The 19,295-nt window shown below is 33.0% G+C and overlaps 1 protein-coding gene and 1 long non-coding RNA gene across 4 annotated transcripts in view; one reads left to right on the top strand and one right to left on the bottom strand.

Annotated features, from left to right (window-relative positions):
- LOC122210863 overlaps positions 1 to 8,267 on the bottom strand; it is a 33,921-nt gene extending 25,654 nt beyond the window's left edge. The window contains exons 1-2 of the long non-coding RNA XR_006198330.1: positions 8,206 to 8,267; positions 7,485 to 7,546 (exon numbers count right to left, since the gene is read on the bottom strand). This is a non-coding gene — a long non-coding RNA (uncharacterized LOC122210863). The remainder of the gene's footprint in view (positions 1 to 7,484; positions 7,547 to 8,205) is intronic.
- The window catches only part of CSMD3 (CUB and Sushi multiple domains 3), a 1,240,952-nt gene that overhangs the window by 187,861 nt on the left and 1,033,796 nt on the right, over positions 1 to 19,295 (top strand). For all 3 annotated transcript variants that reach the window (XM_042923788.1, XM_042923787.1, XM_042923786.1), the window contains exon 3: positions 5,301 to 5,413. In XM_042923788.1, the coding sequence (XP_042779722.1) occupies positions 5,301 to 5,413 (113 nt within the window). The remainder of the gene's footprint in view (positions 1 to 5,300; positions 5,414 to 19,295) is intronic.

The following is a 19,295-nucleotide window of genomic DNA, read 5'->3' as shown; positions in this document are numbered from 1 at the left end:
GAAAAGAAATGCACTGGAGTTAGAAGTTATGGGTTTACTTCTTTGCTCCACTGCTCACCAGCAGTATGAATTTGAACTATTTACTGATCATTTTCGAACTGTGATTTCTTCAATTGTAAGTCAGAGAAAATAGAGTTTCACTATGGTATTCTTTTCAAAGGAACATAAAATGCCATTCACTATGCAGTTTTAAAATACATCAATACGAGGAAATATAATTTATAATTCAATGATTTAACAATATATGCAAAACACCAAATTTCACAAGTATCTGAATCAGTACAAATGATTGATGGAAAAAGATCATACTTATCCATAAAAGACTGTGATTTTTAGATTACCTAGAAAACATGTTAATTTCAAGTACAATACATGTATATTTAAATATTATAATTCATAGTTAATATTAAAGATAAAAATCATATTAGCTTTACCTGAAAAGTAAGTTTTAAAACTATATAGTTATATCCTGAAAAATACTTCAAATAGAGGTGCCTAAGATACATGATCTCCCTTCAACTTTTGAGGTTACTATTATGGTGAAAATTATGTCTTATTCAACAGGAATGTCTATGTAGACTACCTGAATTTTCTTAACAATTGGAGTCCCTTGACATTTTTATGATTTTTGAGAATGCTGTTCTAAGAACACAGTTTTTTTGTTTGAAAAAGCAAGTGCTCTGATGGCATTCACATTCTCCTACCACCCAAATTCATGAACTTAACAGCTGTTTATTGAGGGCCCTCCTACATGATAGATACTTCATGAAAGCACTGCTGATAAACTAGTGAGTTACAAGGAATGACTTCAGAAAGGTTAGCATCCAAAGGAGAAAGAAAGATGCTTAATAAATAACTACACACAGAAATACTAACTTACAAAATGAAGTCTTAAAAGTATAGACATACAACAGAAATTTATTGGGGTTTTGGTTATAGACCACTGAAATAAAGTGAATACCACAATAAAGCAAGTCAAATGAACTTCTTTCATTTCCCAGTGCATATAAAACTGTGTTTACCCTATATTGTAATCTATTAAGTATGCATTATGTAAAAAATGGACATTAAATATTTTAATTTAAAAACGCTTTATTATTTAAAAATTCTAACCAATCTCTGAGCTTTCAGTGAGTCATAATCTTGTGCTAGTCGAGGGTCTTGCCACTAATGTTGACGGCTGCTGACTGGTCAGGGTGGTGGTTGCTGAAGGCTGGAATGGCTGTGGCAATTTCTTTTGTTTTTTAAGATCTTATTTATCTGTAATCTTTGATGTATATAAAAGCATAGCCTAGTATATGTTGGTATAAATGGCATATTTTAGGGGTGCCTGGGTGGCTCAGTCAGTTGAGTGTCTGACTTTGGCTCAGGTCATGATCTCATGGTTCACGGGTTTGAGTCCCACGTCGGGCTTTGCACTGACAGAAAGCAGCCTGTTTCAGATTCTCTGCCTCCTTCTTTGCCCCCTCCCCCACTTGTGTTCTCTCTCAAAAATAAACATTAAAAATTAAAAAAAAATCTTAAATCAAGACTTGGACGTTCAACCAACTGAGCCACCCCAGTTCCCCATATAATCTTTTATGTACTTGAAACTATAGCCTAGTATATTCTGGTTATATGTGACATATTTTAACAAACAAGGATACAAAAACATTGAAGATTAAAAGATGATCTAGATTAATTCTAATAAATTAAGTTATAGATTTATGAATATCAAGATAAAGTTTACGATCAGATTATTAGAAATATAGTAGCACTTCATAAAGACAAAATATTCAATTTACTAGGAAATATAATCATTTAAACTGTACACACCTAATAATGTAGCCCCCAAATATATTTTAAAATGGACATAACTATAAGGAAAACTATAAAAACTACAATCATATTGTGAGATTTTAGCATATCTCTTTCATCAACTAGTCTATCAGATTTTTAAATTATAGTTAGCAAAGAGAACACTTGAACATGATTAACAAATCTATCTAAAAGATATACTAAATGCTGCTCCTAGCCAATGATAAATACTCATTACAGTAGCCAGAGTGATCCTAGAATAATGGTTCTCTGGGAATGGATGAATATGTTAAATTGCACGGCAAAAATAACTCTACAAATGGGATTGAGACAGATGTTATAATAGGAAAATATCTGAATTATCAATTTGAACACAAACTAATTACATGAGCATGTAAAAGTTGAGAACTCTCTCCATCTGGAGGCAGAAGAAGAGGCAACAGAAGGATGAGGTGGAAGGAAAGACTAAAGATATTTGAAGAAAGAGAACTCGCACTGCCCTTGCTGACTCTGAAAAAGCAGGAAGGGGCCACAAACTGAGAAATGCAGGCAATCTCTAAAACCTGAGAATGACCCCAAGCCAACGTGACCTTAGTCCTACAACTGCATGGAATTTAAATCTGGCAACAGCTTTATAAATTTGGAAGTGAGAGCAGATATAGCTCCAGAGGTTCTAGAAGCAATGCAGCCCAGCTAACACTTTGATTTCAGCTTCATGAGACTCCAAGCAGAGAACCAGTTGAGCTATAGTCTACCAACCCCCACATAACTATGAGATAATAATGCATATTCAGTTTGTGTTAATTTGGATTAGGAATAGAAAAATAATATATTTTCCTTCATAAGAAAACTAGGCACATAATAAAAAATCACAATATCTGACCCATAAAACAAATCTTGAGAATCTCAAAGGATTCAATTCATACAGAAAATGTTATCCAATTGCAATGCAAATGAGATATACATGGTAAGCAGATATAACTAAAGCAACTCATTGGTTTATAATTTCAGAGATATACTTCTAACCAGGAGCCAAATAGGAAATCATGCAACTTACTCAGCAAAAAGAGAAAAAATTAAAGTTTTAAATGCTGATAAACCTTAGAGAAACTTCCAGATAAGTATGTACAAGTGAACTTCTGCAAGAATGTTGATGAAAACACACTGGACTGATCATAGACAACCCAAATGCCCATCAACTGTAGAATGTATAAATTTAGTGTGGTGTATTTATTGCAAAAGACTCCTATACAGCAGTGGTTCTCAAAATGTGATCCATGGATGTTTGAAGGTCTTTAGGCACTTTTAGGGGTTCTACAAGATCACTGAACTAGCCACTTTTTCATGGAACACCTCTTTACTGGAGTGACTGACATAAATGTTAATCACATCTGTTATGTCTGGCATATATTTTTTGAAACACACACACACACACACACACACACACACACACACACATCCCCACACCCACGCATATACACATGCAATGAACCTGAATTGTTACTTCAAGGGAAAACAACTGACAGGATCTGTTGGTAATGATGAAATCTGAGTTTACAAGTAAAAAAAAAAAATAGAATTTTGGAAAGCTTCAATCCATTACTGTAAGCTTTAAAGTTTCTCCAAGTTTAATGACTTCTAATGAGATCAGTAGCAATAAAAATAAATGTGATTTTTTGATAGTTTATAATAAAATGTAACATTTGGAAGATCTAACTCAAATGATCAATGCTTGTTAAACATTGCCTGGATGAAAAGGACCCATTATAAGAACGAGGTGAAGCAATGAATTTTAATGCTACACAATACAACAATTAATTCAACATCAAAACTAACTTGTGAAGTTTTTGTGTAGTATCAAAAAAGAGCATCCACTTTAATCTGCAAAGGCTATTAGAAATAGCTTCCCTTTTCCAACCACACACTTAAGTGAGGCCAGAGTTCTTCATATCCATCAACCAAATAATGTAATCCAAAATATTGAATAAAGAAGTAGATTTGAGAATCCAAATAATTTCTGCTAATAGACCAGATATTAAAAAGATTTCTAAAAAACAAAATACAAGGCATTCTTTTCATTTTTGTTTTGGAAAAGATACTTATCTTGAATTGAAATATGATTGACGTAAACATGTAATGTGCCTATTCTGGTTATTTTTAAATTAAGTAACAAATGCAGATGTAAAAAACAGTTCTCAGTTTTATTTTAAATAGGGCAAATATTGGGGCACCTGGATGGCTCAGTCAGTTGAGCAACTGATTTTGGTTCAGGTCATGATCTCACGTTTCGTGGGTTCGAGCCCACGTCAGGTTGTGCTGACAGCTTGGAGCCTGGAGCCTGATTCAGATTCTGTGTCTCCCTCTCTCTCTGGCCCAGTGCTACTCACATTCTATCTGTCGGTCTCTCTCAAAAATAAACAAAACATTAAAAAAATTTAAATATGGCACATGTTGATAAATCCCACAAAATCTTTTTGGGGTTCTTAATAATTTTTAGAGTATAAGCACACCTGAGACAAATGAGAGTTACTGTTATACGGCAATGAAATATATGGTAATTTCAATGTAGATTAATCCTGTACAATGTTGGGCAAAAATAGCAATTACTGTGTATTTAAAAAGGCATAATTCCATTGCATAACATTACTAATTCTTATTCTAATATTAATAATAAACATGATAAAGTAAAGAACATAAAAGGCAATTCATAGAAAAATTAAAAAGTATGTACTTTCATTAATTTTAGAAAAACTATATTCCATGTATGTGGTTTTCTTTAATTCTTAATTTATCTTTTCTGGTTTAGAAAAAGTATCAGTTGTAAATTAATTACATAACTGAGCTTGTAGCTATATTTAATAAAGTATTAGCAAAATAAGCAATACATTTTGGTAAAAAATCAAATATTTGTTTTGTAAAATATGCAATATAACCAAAAAGCAATTTGCATCTATTAGTTTTAATAGAACTAACTGAAATTTTAGAATATGATAAAGCAAAAAAATCACATCATTTGTAGACTCTTCAGTTTCAAGATGTCATATCTGGATCACATTTTTCCTTTAATATTAAATTTTAGTAAATACCACTCTTTTTATATATTCTAAACTATCAGGAAAAAAAATTATTGACAAATATATCTTCTGCATATTCAGTTGTTAAAATCAGGAGCAAAAGATACCTAAACACACACACTCTCACAATTCATTTCCCAAAGTCTAAATTGATCAGTATTTTCATATAGATGACATATGTACTAGATACGATAGTTATGCACGTTCATATATATGTAAATAACCGTATATTTATATATACCTACAGGAATTGTTTTTGATGAGTGAGTTTTAATCAACATAAATTCGTTTATAAACCCTCACATACACACACATACACACTTATTTATACAAAGCTTGGGGATTTGATAAAATGACTTTTAATGCTCTTTCAACTCTATTAGGTAAAATGTCTATAACACTAACAATTAATTTCATTTATGTTTTTAGGTTAACAGGATTCCATCTGCCACCGCCAGTGACAAGTACCAAATCTGTGTTCTCACTACGTTTGACCAGTGATTTTGCAGTTAGCGCTCATGGGTTTAAAGTATATTATGAAGGTAAGTGATATTAACATAAAATGACCACTGCCCAGTGTAATTGAGTCAAACCAAACTTCTCTGGGGTGGAAATGGTAGAAGAATCACCAGACAGGAAAATATTATTTATCCTGTTAGCTCAAATCTTATCCTGAGGGTCACGTTAATCATCATTAACATACAATAAAATGATGGAATTGGTATGCTTTAATGTTTCACTTGCAGTGTACCTGAAGAGAGGAAAATCTTTCCCTTAAGTCTTCTTAGGAGATGAGACCATGAAACCATTATGGGGTTAGACATTCCCAAAAGTGAACCGAATATGAGAGTAACAGGAAATTAGGTATGATTTGAGATTCAGGCATCACAGACTCCACCCTATTTTCCTGTGTATTTTGCCTCTCTGCCAGAAAATAACCTGGTAATCTGTCTTCTCTGCAAGTTAAGAGTCAAGAAAAACAGTCTATTAAGAGACATGAGTTTATGTCTTCCATTCTAAGCCAGACTTTACAGTTCCACATATCCATAATCCCTAAAATCATAAAGTGTTACCTAAAACCATACCTAAATACCTAAAACCATAAAGGAAAACCAAGAAGTTCTTGACACTAAGGTTTTACCTGGAAGTTGGTACAAATTCATTTGGCATCAAAACATGACCGGAACTAATTGGAGGCCACTAATAACCCCTATTTATCCACATAGTGTGGTTACTCAAGTTTCATTCTGCAAAGATTGTTTGATAATTCAGTGTACCACAGGCTCTGCTGATGGCGTTAAAAATGTATAGAATCTGCATGTGTTCCCTATTTACAATGTGAAAAAAATTCTGACGGTAAAAATACTCCATTCCCAAAGGTCTCAGATGGAGTTCATGGACTTGTAATTACTTCTTTAAGTTGCACCTAGTTTAGGGAAGAGTCCCTCCCTACCTACAGGAATAGCATATCAGATATCAACTCACCTCCCCAGGGGACCATATTACCAGAATGCATCACACGAGATATAAAATTATCATAACAGATACATAAATACAGTAGCAGGGGTGGTTACTTTCTAAAGCACATTATAATTCAAAATATGATATGTTTAAAGAGCACACTGGAAAACAGATATAAAGTAGACTTGCTTTAGTATAAAGGTTAACAGTTTGCATGTGAGGAAAGTTTTAAAACAAACATTTCATCTTAGTGCTATCTTTCTCACTAGAAAAAAAATCCTCTAGCAAACAAATGAGTAAAAATATTTTCTCCTTTTTATACCCTAAATAATGACACATCACAGCAGTTTTTACACTATTTTCTACCTAATACATTTCTTAACTATCTTTTGTCTGGCAGTGGAGGCTGCGTTCTAACACTTATTTTCCTCCGTTGTGCTAGTAATAATCATTATTTTTCTAAGGTGATTTCACCATAATTGAGTATTTTATCTTGGCAACTTAATTCATAGTTTAAAACACTACAAACACAAAGGTTTAATTTTAAGTATAATTTTGGCAATATTGAAGGAGTTAGTAATACAATAATTTTCTATTAGAGGCTCCTTAATAGAAAACCTGTACTCTGTTCATCAAAATATAAATATATTTTAGGCTGGTTGATTCTTTCAGTAAGTACTAAGTATACCAAAAATGTAGTAACTTGGAACATGAGTTAAGATGTTGCCGAGTTTTCTGGTTTGGCTGTCAAGTGTCATGAAATACACTCAAAACTATTTTCAAAGCTCTCTATTCTTTCTAGATGCACAACATTAAATTTCTGTCTTTTCTGCTTTTCAAGTGTCATGAAATACACTCAAAACTATTTTCAAAGCTCTCCATTCTTTCTAGATGCACAACATTAAATTTCTGTCTTTTCTGCTTTGTAAAAATGTATTCATATATCTTTATGACACTTAAATGTTTTGGAGGTCCTGACTTAAAATATAAGGTTAGACATCCATATAGTATTGAGGGATTGGTATTCATGCTACAGAACATCTTCAAGCATTGATTTGTGATAGCACCTTCCACCATGTTTACTAGCTTTCTATTGGTACTTAACAAATGAATACAAATTTAGCATCTTAAAACAAAAATATACTAACTCACAGTCCTGGTGCTGAGAAGTCCTGGTGATCTCTGCTAGTTTCTCCGTTCAGGGTCTCGCAAGGCTGAAATAAAAATGTCAGCTGGTTGGTCTCTTATCAGAAAGCTCTGGAAAGAAACTTAGTGCCCATTGGTCCTAAAGACCTCTCTCTTCCTTGTTCTTAGGCCCTAAGTGTAAGAGCCAGCAACTGCTGCACTGTATCTTTCTCATTGTTGAAATCTCTCTGATTTCCCCTTCCCCATGTAAAATTTGCTAAGCTTAATTACATTTGCAAGGTTCTTTTTGTCATGTCCTGTGACATATTCAGCGGTTCGAGAGATATCGGGTGGTAACGGGTGGGAGGGGAGAGGAAAAGATGGGCGTCATTTATCCTACCACACCATGCCACACTAGCTAACATCTTCTAGAGGGAGTAGCTCTGAGTTGTTATTAATTTAACCATGGCCAATAATACTGTCAAGGCCAGCAGGTGTGGTGGCCTCTCATTCTCATATCCTCTTGGCTATGTTCCAGGCCCCTCAGTGAGTGCCTAAAAACATGGATAGTACCAAACTCTGTATATACTTTATTTTCTCTTATACATACATACTAAAGTTTAGTTTATAAATTAGGCATAGTAAGAAATTAACAATAAAATGAATAATTATACTAATATACTGTAACTAAAGTTATGCGAACTGCGGCGCTCGCTCTCTCTCAAAATATTGTACTATACTCACCTACCTTATGACGCTGTGAGATGATAGAATGCCTACGTGACGAAGTGAGAGGAATGACGTAGGCACTGTAGTGTAGAGTTATGCTACAATTGAACCTCTGATGATTCGTCAGAAGGACCGTTGGCTCAGAGACCCCAGTTCACGCCAGGTAACCTAAACCGACAATAGCGAATCTGCAGAAAGTGAAACTGCAGATAAGGCAGGACTATCATACAGTGACGTCCGGGAAATGTAGTTAAAAGTTTCAAAGCCCGTTTTTCACACCCTTACATTTTTTTAATGTTTGGTTATTTACTTTGGGGGGTGAGGGGGTAGGCGTGCGTGCACGTGATAATGTGAGTGGGCGAGGGGCAGAGAGAGAGGGGGAAAGAATCCAAAGCAGGCTCTGCTGTCAGCGCAGAGCCTAACAGCAGGACTTGATCCCACAACCTGTAAGATCATCACCTGAGCCAAAATCAATAGTGGGTGGCTTAATTGGCTGAGCACTCAGGTGCCCCAACACCCCTACGTTTTGAATCCAAGCAGTCATATCACAATTACCTCAAATTCCAACTCTGGACCCTCCTGAATCTACTAATCCGGACATTTCCTCTAAATTTATGCCTGCATGATTTTTTTATGTTTTCATTTTATTTTTCAGATGATCCTAATATCTGAATCTCATTTATTTTCATTCCATCTTCCTGTATATAATCATTTACAGTTTTTTTTAATTAAAGTGTGGTTGAGACATGCTGTTACATTAGTTTCAGGTGTACAACATAGTGATCCAACAAGCTTATAGACGCTGTGCTCATCACACGTATAGTTACCATCTGTCACCATACAACCCTATTAGAATACCGTTGACTGTATTTCTTATGGTTTACCTTTCATCTTAATCTTTTAAAATGTCCTTAAATCTCGTCCTTGTGTATTAGAATTTATGAGATTTCTATTTATTACTAATAGTTGTGAATTTATCTGTGTTTCTCAATCTGCCAACACTGGACCACACATATCAGAACCATCTGGATAATTTGTTAAAATGTAAAATATAGAATTCTTGGCTCAAATTACATATCCTGAATCACACTGTGGAGTGAAGTCCTAGCATATGCATTTCAATTCCAATTGCAAATCCAAAATAGAATAAATAAATGATAAATGTAAGTCAGTCTCTGATCTTCACAGAATATTAAAATCCTTTATTGTCCTATTACAGCCCATTTACTTAAAAACTGTCCCTGTTTCCTAAATTTTGATCAGGTTGACTTGAAACATTTTTCTTTTAAACTTCTTGAAGTCCAAGTTGTGAGTTTTTAAATTTGTGTGGAAAATTTCCCCATTAAAACTAGCTGTATATATCTTTATCTTTTCTCATTACTGTCTATCATACACCTCTATATATCTTGTCACTATTTCCCAAAGTTTGTTTTATAGGACTTTTTCATTTGTTTATGTTAATAAAAACAAATGAGTAAAACAGTGTTCTATGAAACAATAAATTTGAGAAAAACTAATGTATACCATGTTGGATAGTCATATAACCATTTTTCAAAATTTCATTGAGATAAACCTGATTAAGATTGTGTTCTACGGAACACACAATGAGAAATGTGCTTATATCTTTTCTAAATCTACCAAACAACTCAAAATATATTCCAGTTTCTACTAAAAAGCTATTTTGTGTAATAGAATTGTTTTGCATTTTGCTTCAAAGATGCATAATCACTCTTTATAGGTAAAAGAGCATATAGTTACATACTATGGGATATTTTACCCTTTTAGAATCATTTATTGTGGAAACAAAGTAATATAATGAAAGCATATTGTGGATCATGTATATATAAATATTATATATATGATAGTAAGTGGTTACTCTAATGTTTATGAGAATCTCAATAAATAATTTCAGCATAATCAGTGAGCCAATTCAATGATCAGTAACAGACTTAAAATTACAGTCTTGAAAACTCACTTCAAACACAAGGTAGTTGTTATGCCTTAATGATTATTGATCTGTATGACCAAGCAATTAAGAAAACATAGGATTAAAATGTTCACCTTTAGAAAATATCCAGTTAAATCATTTTCACATTTTAATTCAGAAGTACAAAAATTTGGCTAATAACACTACTATTACTAGGTAACATTTACGGAGTTATTTCTTTGGGCCGATCACAGTGCTAAACATTTTACAAGTATTTTCTCACCCTAGAAAATTATATGAAAAATGTAATGAGCAATAATTTAGCAAAAAATTAAGGTTAATATAAAAATATGTTTAAATGACCTACAAATGTAAACCCATAAAAATATGTTTAAATCTTCTACAAATGTGAACCAGACCTACAAATGTGAACGCATAAAGATATGTTTAAATTATCTACAAATGTAAACCATATACATTTTCGAGACATTTTATATCTAACTATAAACCGTAATTCCATTTATAGTTAAATGGATATGATCACATAGAGTTTAGTACAAAGAGTATTAAAAAATAAAAATTACTGATAACGTATATTAAAACAATATGAACATAAAAGCTGAAATGTATTCTTATTTATTTATTTACTTATTTGAAAGAGAGAGAGAGAGAGAATGCAAGTGGGGGAGAGGGGTTGTGAGAGAGAGAGAGAATCTTACTTTTAGGTTCCACACTCAGTGCAGACCTGATCCCAGAACACTGGGATCTTGACCTGAGCGAAAATCAATAGTTGGATGCTCAAAGGGCTGAACCACCAAAGAGCCCCCATTCTTATGTATATTATATGTGACCTATATATTCTTTGTCCTTTTTAAATACTTGGCATACAAATGAATATTTATACTACTTACTATTCTGTCTAACTATCTGTCACAGATGTTTACTAAAAGTTTATCCTTGAGAACAAAAAAATGACATTAGTGATTTTTAATTTTAGGGGTTCTTTTCGATTCCTAAGCTTTAAAAATTTAAATTGCAGTACCATGAAATTTCATGAAGAGTTTATAATCTAGGATCAAGTTAATTATACTTCTGACCAGACAGTTGAATTGTAGCAAGAGAAATTTATGTAATTAAATCACATATATTAAACAGGTTGGTAGCAATAAAGGTAAGTTGGGTTCATAAAAGAAGTTAATGGATCATCACCTTAAATACTTCTAAGAATAAATGAAAGATATTACATTAAAAAAACCCACAGATGTCATACATGTAAAGACATTTTCTCCTCTTGATCAAATTCAAATCTTTTGCCTTTCATATTTCATAGTCAACCTACTTAGGCACAGAAACATCCTAATCCTAAACTGACCTTCTAAGTCATGATTGTCTTTTCTCCCTTTTAAAGAGTTGGAAGTGTTCAAAATCCCAAATTAGAGAATGACACCTTTTTCATAAATATCATCTACAGAATGAAGTTAAAGGACACAGTATTATAATAAATATGTGGATGGCTTTAAACAAGAGTGTATTAAATTTTGAGTTGTTTTACCTCTATTATCCAGGAAGATATAAATCACTTTCATGGTGCTCACAACAAAGCTTCAATAGTACTATCAATTTGTAAATGCTTTCAGAGTTTTCAATATTTTGGCACAGTGTAGCATACACAACCTCCACAGCTACATGGTTTTCCAGTATTGTTTCTCACCTATTACCTTAATTCATAAAATAGTCACATGAACACGAATTAAATTTCTACATGTACTATGCTATTTAAACTCTTCTACAGTACATCTCTGTCTCTTATGCCCTGAACACCTGTACACACCTTTGTGACCCATGAATTTCTTATTCTTCCAGACTTCGTGCAAGCCTTAATCATTTCTGGAAAGTCATTTAGGGAATCTAGAATTGAGCCCAAAATGTTCAATGATGTTTTTTCTATGTGCTCAGATATGTACACACCTTGCCACAATACTATATATTACCATTTTGTATGGTTTTGCTCACACTAGGCTATGAGAAGCTTAAGGGTATAGAATCGATTTTACTTATTTTGCAAACATGCCTGTTGGCATATGGAAAGTAGTTACTACATGCTTGTAAAACTCACCTGATATATAGGATATCTAATAATTTCATCAGTAATGAGGACAAATTTAATGCATCTCCCACTTTCCAAGAATTAAAACGCCACTCGGTGTCTTAATGGGCAGACGTAGGCTATGTTTAACCACCTAGAACTTGTGATATTAATTGATATTTACCTGGAAAAGGTAAGATTTAGTGAAATTTAAGGACTTTTCTTTGAAAAAGCCATAAATGTTAGGTAACATTATTTTTCTTTTAAGCATATTTTCCTTGCTGAAAAATCTTTACTTTCTTGAAGTAGTTTCTTTATGAAGTATTTTTAAAAACATAAAACCACTCATATAGGATAAAAGGAATATTAAGATGAACATGAAAAATTGCTAGAACCAGTGATATACAAACTATTTAATCTTTGTGCCTCATGTGGAAAAGATAGGATAATGTTGAAGATTGTATTCTATTCCCCAGAAATTGAAATATTAAACTTCTCATTTCACATTGAATTTCTTTCTTTCATATATGTTGCTAAATGTATTGTGTATGTCAATTGCTATAATTTATCATTTTTATTTTGAATGTTAGAATGAAGTTTGAGACAGTGATAATTTAAGATTCTAATTATATGTGAAAGATTTTTTGTGTGTTTCATACATTCAAATACCATACATTGTGATAAGTTGTTATAATTGGTAGCTTATAAGAAAATATACTATATGCTTGATTAAAAAAATAATTTTTGATGCTGTCCAGTTCTCTGAGCATCATTAGCTAAAGACACTTTTTTCCATTGGATACTCTTTCCTGCTTTGTTCAAGAGTAGTTGGCCATATATTTGTGGGTCCATTTCTGGGCTCTCTATTCTATTCCATTGGTCTACGTGTCTGTTTTTTGCCAATACCATACTATTTTGATGATTATAGCTTTGTATGTAATACAGGCTCAAGTCCAGGATTGTGATGCCATCAGCTTTGGTTTTCTTTGTCAACATTACTTTGGATATTCAGGATCTTTTGTGGTTCCACACAAATTTTAGGATTGTTTGTTCTAGCCCTGTGAGGAATGCTGGTGCTATTTTGATTGGGATTACATTGAATGTGTAGATTGCTTTGGATAGTATTGGCATTTTAACAATATTTGTTCTTCTAATCCATGAGCATGGAATGTTTTTTTCATTTATTGGTGTATTCTTCAATTTCCTTCATAAGCTTTCTATAGTTTTCAGAGTACATATCTTTTACTTCTTTGGTTTGGTTTATTCCTAGGTATTATATGTTTTTCGTGCAATTGTAAATGGGATTGATTCCTTAATATCTCTTTCTGTTGATTCATTATTGGTGTATAGAAATGAAACTTATTTCTGTACATCGATTTTATAACACGTAGAAGAATGAAACTGGACCACTTTCTTACATCATAAGCAAAAATAAATTCAAAAATGGATGAAAGACCTAAATGTGAGACAGGAAACCATCAAAGTCCTAGAAAACAGGCAGCAACCTCTTTGACCTGGGCCACAGCAACTTCGTACTTGACACGTCTCTGAAAGCAAAGGAAATAAAAGCAAAAATGAACTATTGGGACCTCATCAAGATAAAAAGCTTCAGCACGGTGAAGGAAAAAAATCAACAAAACTAAAAGGCATCCTAAAGAATTGGAGAAGACATTTGCAAATGACATATCAGATAAAGGGTTAGTATCAAAAAAACTATAAAGACCTTTCCAAACTCAACACCCAAAAAACAATAATGCAGTGAAGAAATGGGCAAAAGTCATGAATAGACACTTTTCCAAAGAAGACATCCAAATGCCAAACAGACACATGAAAAGATGCTCAACATCGCTCATCATTAGGGAAATACAAATCAAAACCATGTTGAGATATCACCTCACACTGGTGGCTAAAATGGCTAGAGTGGCTAAAATGAACAACTCAGGAAAAAATAGATGTTGGTGAGGATATGGAGAAAAGGGAACCTTTTTGCAGTGTTAGTGGCAATGCAAACAGGTGCAGTCACTCTAGAGGTTCCCCACAAATTAACTAGAGGTTCCCCCAAAATATAATTACCCTGTGACCCAGCAATTGCAGTACTAGGAATTTATCCAAAGAATACAGTAGGGCTGATTTGAAGGAGCACATGCATCCCAATGTTTATAGCAGTGCTATCAACAATAGCCAAATTATGGAAAGATCCAAATGTCCATGAACTGATGAATGGATAAGGAAGATGTGGTATGTATATACAATGGAACACTACTCAACGAATGAAAACGAATGAAATCTTGCCATTTGAAACAACGTGGATGGAACTGGAGGGTACTATGCTAAACAAAATAAGTCAGCCAGAGAGAGACAGATATCATATGATTTCACTCATGTGTGGAATTTGAGAAACTTAACAGATGACCACAGGGGAAGGGAAGGAAAAATAAGATAAAAACAGAAAGGGATGCAACCTGTAAGAGACTCTCAAATGCAGAAAATAAACTGGGGGTTAAGGGGGATGGAGGTGTTAGGAGGATGGGGAAAATGGGTGATGGGCATTGAGGAGGGCCCTTGTTGGGATGAGCACTTGGTGTCGTATGTAAGTGATGAATCATGGGGATCTGCTCCTGAAGCCAAGACTATACTTTATATTAGCTAACTTAAGAATATATTTTAAAAAAAGAAATTAAATTTTGAATGTATCTTGATTTCCCCCTTCTAAAATGTAGTAAGCTAGAAAAACATAACTTTATGTTTATTATTTGACTACAAGTATCATGGCATAACACAAAAAATTAAATCCTAAGTTATTTCTTCCTTATAAAAATAGTTATGTGCCTTAACAGGGTATCATTTAATATCATAAAAAGTAAATGTAGATAAAATACAAAGATTTCAATAGGAATAATAAACAGCATCAATTATTTTGATTCATAAATATGAATACTCTATTAGATAAAATTGTATTTCCCATGGAAAAATAATTGTTGTATAATCCCAATGTCAGTACTTGTTACACGGCTTTCAGTTTTAAGATGGATTTTTGGTAAATTTCCCTCTACCACATAGGAAAACAGGTTACAAAATGCATTAAAAATTTATTCAATATTCCAATGAAAATTATAACTTTACATACAGTATATTTTATCTAGAATATTCTTTAAATTTGTTATACCTTTTAATCATATTTTTAAAAAGTCAACCTCTAATCCTAACAAGTATGGGAAGCTGTTATCAAACCTCAGTTAATGGAATCTCATGGTGGGAAAAGAAGACATAAAAAGCATGTTGTTTATTTGGTTATAGGAGGTGCAAAATCATAATTATTTCCTTACAGTAGTTTGATGAATATTCCTATTTTCTTACCAGGTATTGACCAGGGACTTTCCTTAGTTTGCATAGGCTTCCTGTTGGTTCCTTACCATTCCTCCCACCACAGGCAGTTCACAACCTGGCTTTCTTCCAACTCAGCTGGAGCACATCTGTCTAACTTTACCTCCCTCTCCAGTTTGCTAGTAAAGAGTCCTATGTAGCGTAACATAATCACAGGAGGGACTGTCCCATCACCATTGCCATAAAATGTTAACTAATTTACATGAGGGCAACATTCTCATCATATCTGTAGATTCCACCTGCATTCACAGTGAAGAGGTGCATTTGGGAGCCCACCTTAAAATCCTGCCTAGTATATCATGGTGAGTCATTTATGTGATGTGATCACTCATTTATGTGATGGCTCAAAATAAGATAGAAAAGACAGGAGAGAAAGAACAGAAGGTTTGAAGATGCATTTTATAATTAATCAAACTAAGTTGATCCATTTTTACCCAAAAAGAGATAATGTATTCTTGACTTTTTTTTTCCTCCTTACTTTGGTAAATTGATTTATTTTAGTTTAGTAAATAGCAAATCTTTTCTATGGCATGGATTAGATACAATTTAATTATAATATTATGATGTGTTTCAAATTTTTATTTTTCAAGAGGATCACATTTTAATATGAATGAATTTCTAACATAGCATGTCTTTCTTAGTGAAAAATATAGGGTAATAGATATAATTTTAAAGTGCTGAACATGGTGTTGCAGGACTCAATATTTAATGTTGACTTTATCACTCAGTTTCTGTGAGACTCAGTTTTTCATAATGTAAAATGAGTAATATAATACTGATTCTATAAGGTGTTTTGAAGATCTGGGGAGTTAATGATACAACATTCACAGAGCAGTGCCAAATATGTAAAGAGCATTCAATAAATGTTAGCTAATATCTTTGATATTCTGTTGTATATATTCAAAATTACCTATTAATAATTATATATTCAATATAATGCATTGAATATATAATATTCAATAGCATATATTAATATAATATTTATACAATAATATTAAATACTGAACACAAAATATTAATATATAGTCAGTACTATATGTTTGTTATATATCCATATACTCATATATATTATAATGCATTTTTATGTCATATAAAGTCTTCAAATTTCCATTTTCTCAAAAGGAGCACTGTATCCAAGTATTTGGTTTCTCTTTCTTACAAAGTTGTTCAAATCATGAAATGGAAGTGACAATTTTTACAAGTGTTATCTGGGCTAAATAAGTTATGCAGTAGCACCCTGATCTAGTTTTCCCCAGAATCAAAGTGCTAATGGGGTAATAACCCATTTTCAGTGTGAACCAAAGGAAGAAATGACACTTTTCACACATGCACACACACGCACAGTGCTCTTCCAGTGACAAAGGTCAAAATTCTGACAGAGGCTAAAAGAAGTAATCTGCTCAAGAGTTGCAGCTCTGAACTAACAGGTCAGTACTAGAGACAGAACTGATGCGTGATGAGGCAGTCATTCCAACAGATCAGCAGAAAGCGCTCAATGGAAGAATGCCAAGTCTTTTGTATAAATTAAATAGTAATCATTTTATCAATACAATCCTTTAAACAGGTGCTTAGACAGAATTTCAAAAGAACTTTATGAGTAATTATAAGGACCCAGGGCAAAGGAAAACATATTTTGGTACCATATCTTGGTACAGATATGGTGGCTAGAAAAGATGATGTCTAGAACTGAAGGTAGCAATAGGTGTCAAACTATAATGCAATGTTGGTGTGGTCATTTTGATAAATAGAATTATTTTCTTCAAGTGACAAAGGAGTAATCTAAACTACTGACCCATCTGTAGAAACTTTATAGTTCAACATCACCATATTGTCAAGAACTGTGAAGGTTCTGAGATTTTGCCCAACTTGAAAGGTGACCATTTAGCCTGGCACAATTTTATGGCTGCTGACAGAAGACACCAAACTATGGAGTCAGGGACAAAGGACTTTATTATATTGCTATTACAGATAGCAATACAAATAGCCAGAGTATCAGCAATTGTTCAGATTCTCAGAACATCAATTATCACAGAACAATAAGTAGGACAGACAATGCCCACATACACAGTGGGTTGTGCTACAGAAAATGAACTTAGGAAACCAGGATCTTTCAGAGTAGATAGTAGGTAAATCAGCCCTTTTCTCCGGAGGGAGATAATATTTCCATATTGCTTCTGAACAATCAGTACATCTGCTTATAAGACATGGAAAATATGACAGGCATAAGGAAAATTATTTCCCAGCATGTGTATATAAGTATCTGGATTCAGTAAATTTTAGATAGATTTCAATCACCTTAAAAATGCCAAATTAAAGACACTTTTAAGAATCATTTTATAGGGGCAACTGGGTGGCTCAGTCAGTTAAGCATCCAGCTTTTGATCTCCGTCAGGTTACGATCTCACTGCTTGTGGGATCAAGCCCCACGTGGAGCTTTGCACTGACAGTGTGGAGCCTGCTTGGGATTCTCTCTCTATCTTTCCTTCTGCTCCTCCTCTGCTCACACACTGGTGCACATGCACGCATTCTTTCTCTCTCTCTCTCTTAAAATAAATAAATAAGCTTAAAAAAAGAATCATTTTATAAAAAATCCTTCAAATGGGTAGATGCTATCTAAAAACTTCAAGATTTGTATTTTTCGTATTTACTATTATTTTTAAAAGTATTTAATATGCATTTAATTAACATTCTACGTATACTTTTGGATAATTTTGTAAATATCATCTGAAATAATGAGTGCTCTTTATTTCCTTCTTTTCCATCCTTTATATTTAGGGGTATTTGCTGAACTATCTTCCCATAGTGTAAGATACCTCTTCCATCATAATTTCTCCAGGATTTCTCCTGGAGGATTTCTCCATCTACATTTATTTGTATAATTAGTCTCTCATTTGTCTTTTTGTACTTTTTTGTTTGTTTTATATTAGAGTAGTAGGAGTTTATGTGATGAATTGATTTGGTTTCCTAACACAGGTACCACAACATAAATTTCAGATGACTGTGAGTAATTAAATTTTTAAAATGAAAATGTAAAGTCCATGAAGAATTATAGCAGAATATTGTCAGCTCATGGGATAGGAAAGCTTTCTAAGTATAAAAGCCAAAGGGAAAATATGTCACTAAGGAAAAGATTGGTAGATTAGACTAAATAAAATGTGAAAGCTGCTAAATATGATAATAAATTTTAAAAGCGATCTTTGTATTAGAAGGCAAAAGAAAATGGGAATTTAAAATTCACAATTCATGGGAGAAACATATATTGTATATAAAATATATATAAAAAAGCCCTATTGTCTCTGATGTAAAATTTGTTAACGTTATGAATTAAAAATTTGCTAAAAAGCTAAAAATGTCGAGAACATGTGAATAAGACTAACAACATAAATTTATCATTAACACTAATCTTATGCTTAGAAAAAACTGGCTTGTGGGTAGGGAAAAAAAGCAAAATGATTTTCTTGAGCTTAGTAGCCATGAAGGAGAAATGGGAAATGAAGTCAAGGCAATTACAAAGGATATGTGTTCAGATGAGAAATTTATCAAATGAGATCTTTCAGATATTAGTGTTTTAATGTAAAAAGAGAGAATATATCTATATGAATTTCTTATTGTCAGGAAGAGAAAGATTTCACCTATGAAAGCAATAGATGGTATATTTTGATTTATACTGGGTATTACACATTCTTATAATGTAAATGAGAACTGTTTCATC

Source organism: Panthera leo, chromosome F2 (genome assembly GCF_018350215.1).
Source record: "Panthera leo isolate Ple1 chromosome F2, P.leo_Ple1_pat1.1, whole genome shotgun sequence".
NCBI classification, from domain to species: Eukaryota; Metazoa; Chordata; class Mammalia; order Carnivora; family Felidae; genus Panthera; species Panthera leo.
The sequence above is the reverse complement of the archived record's forward strand: the minus strand, read 5'-3'. Positions and strand labels throughout refer to the sequence as shown.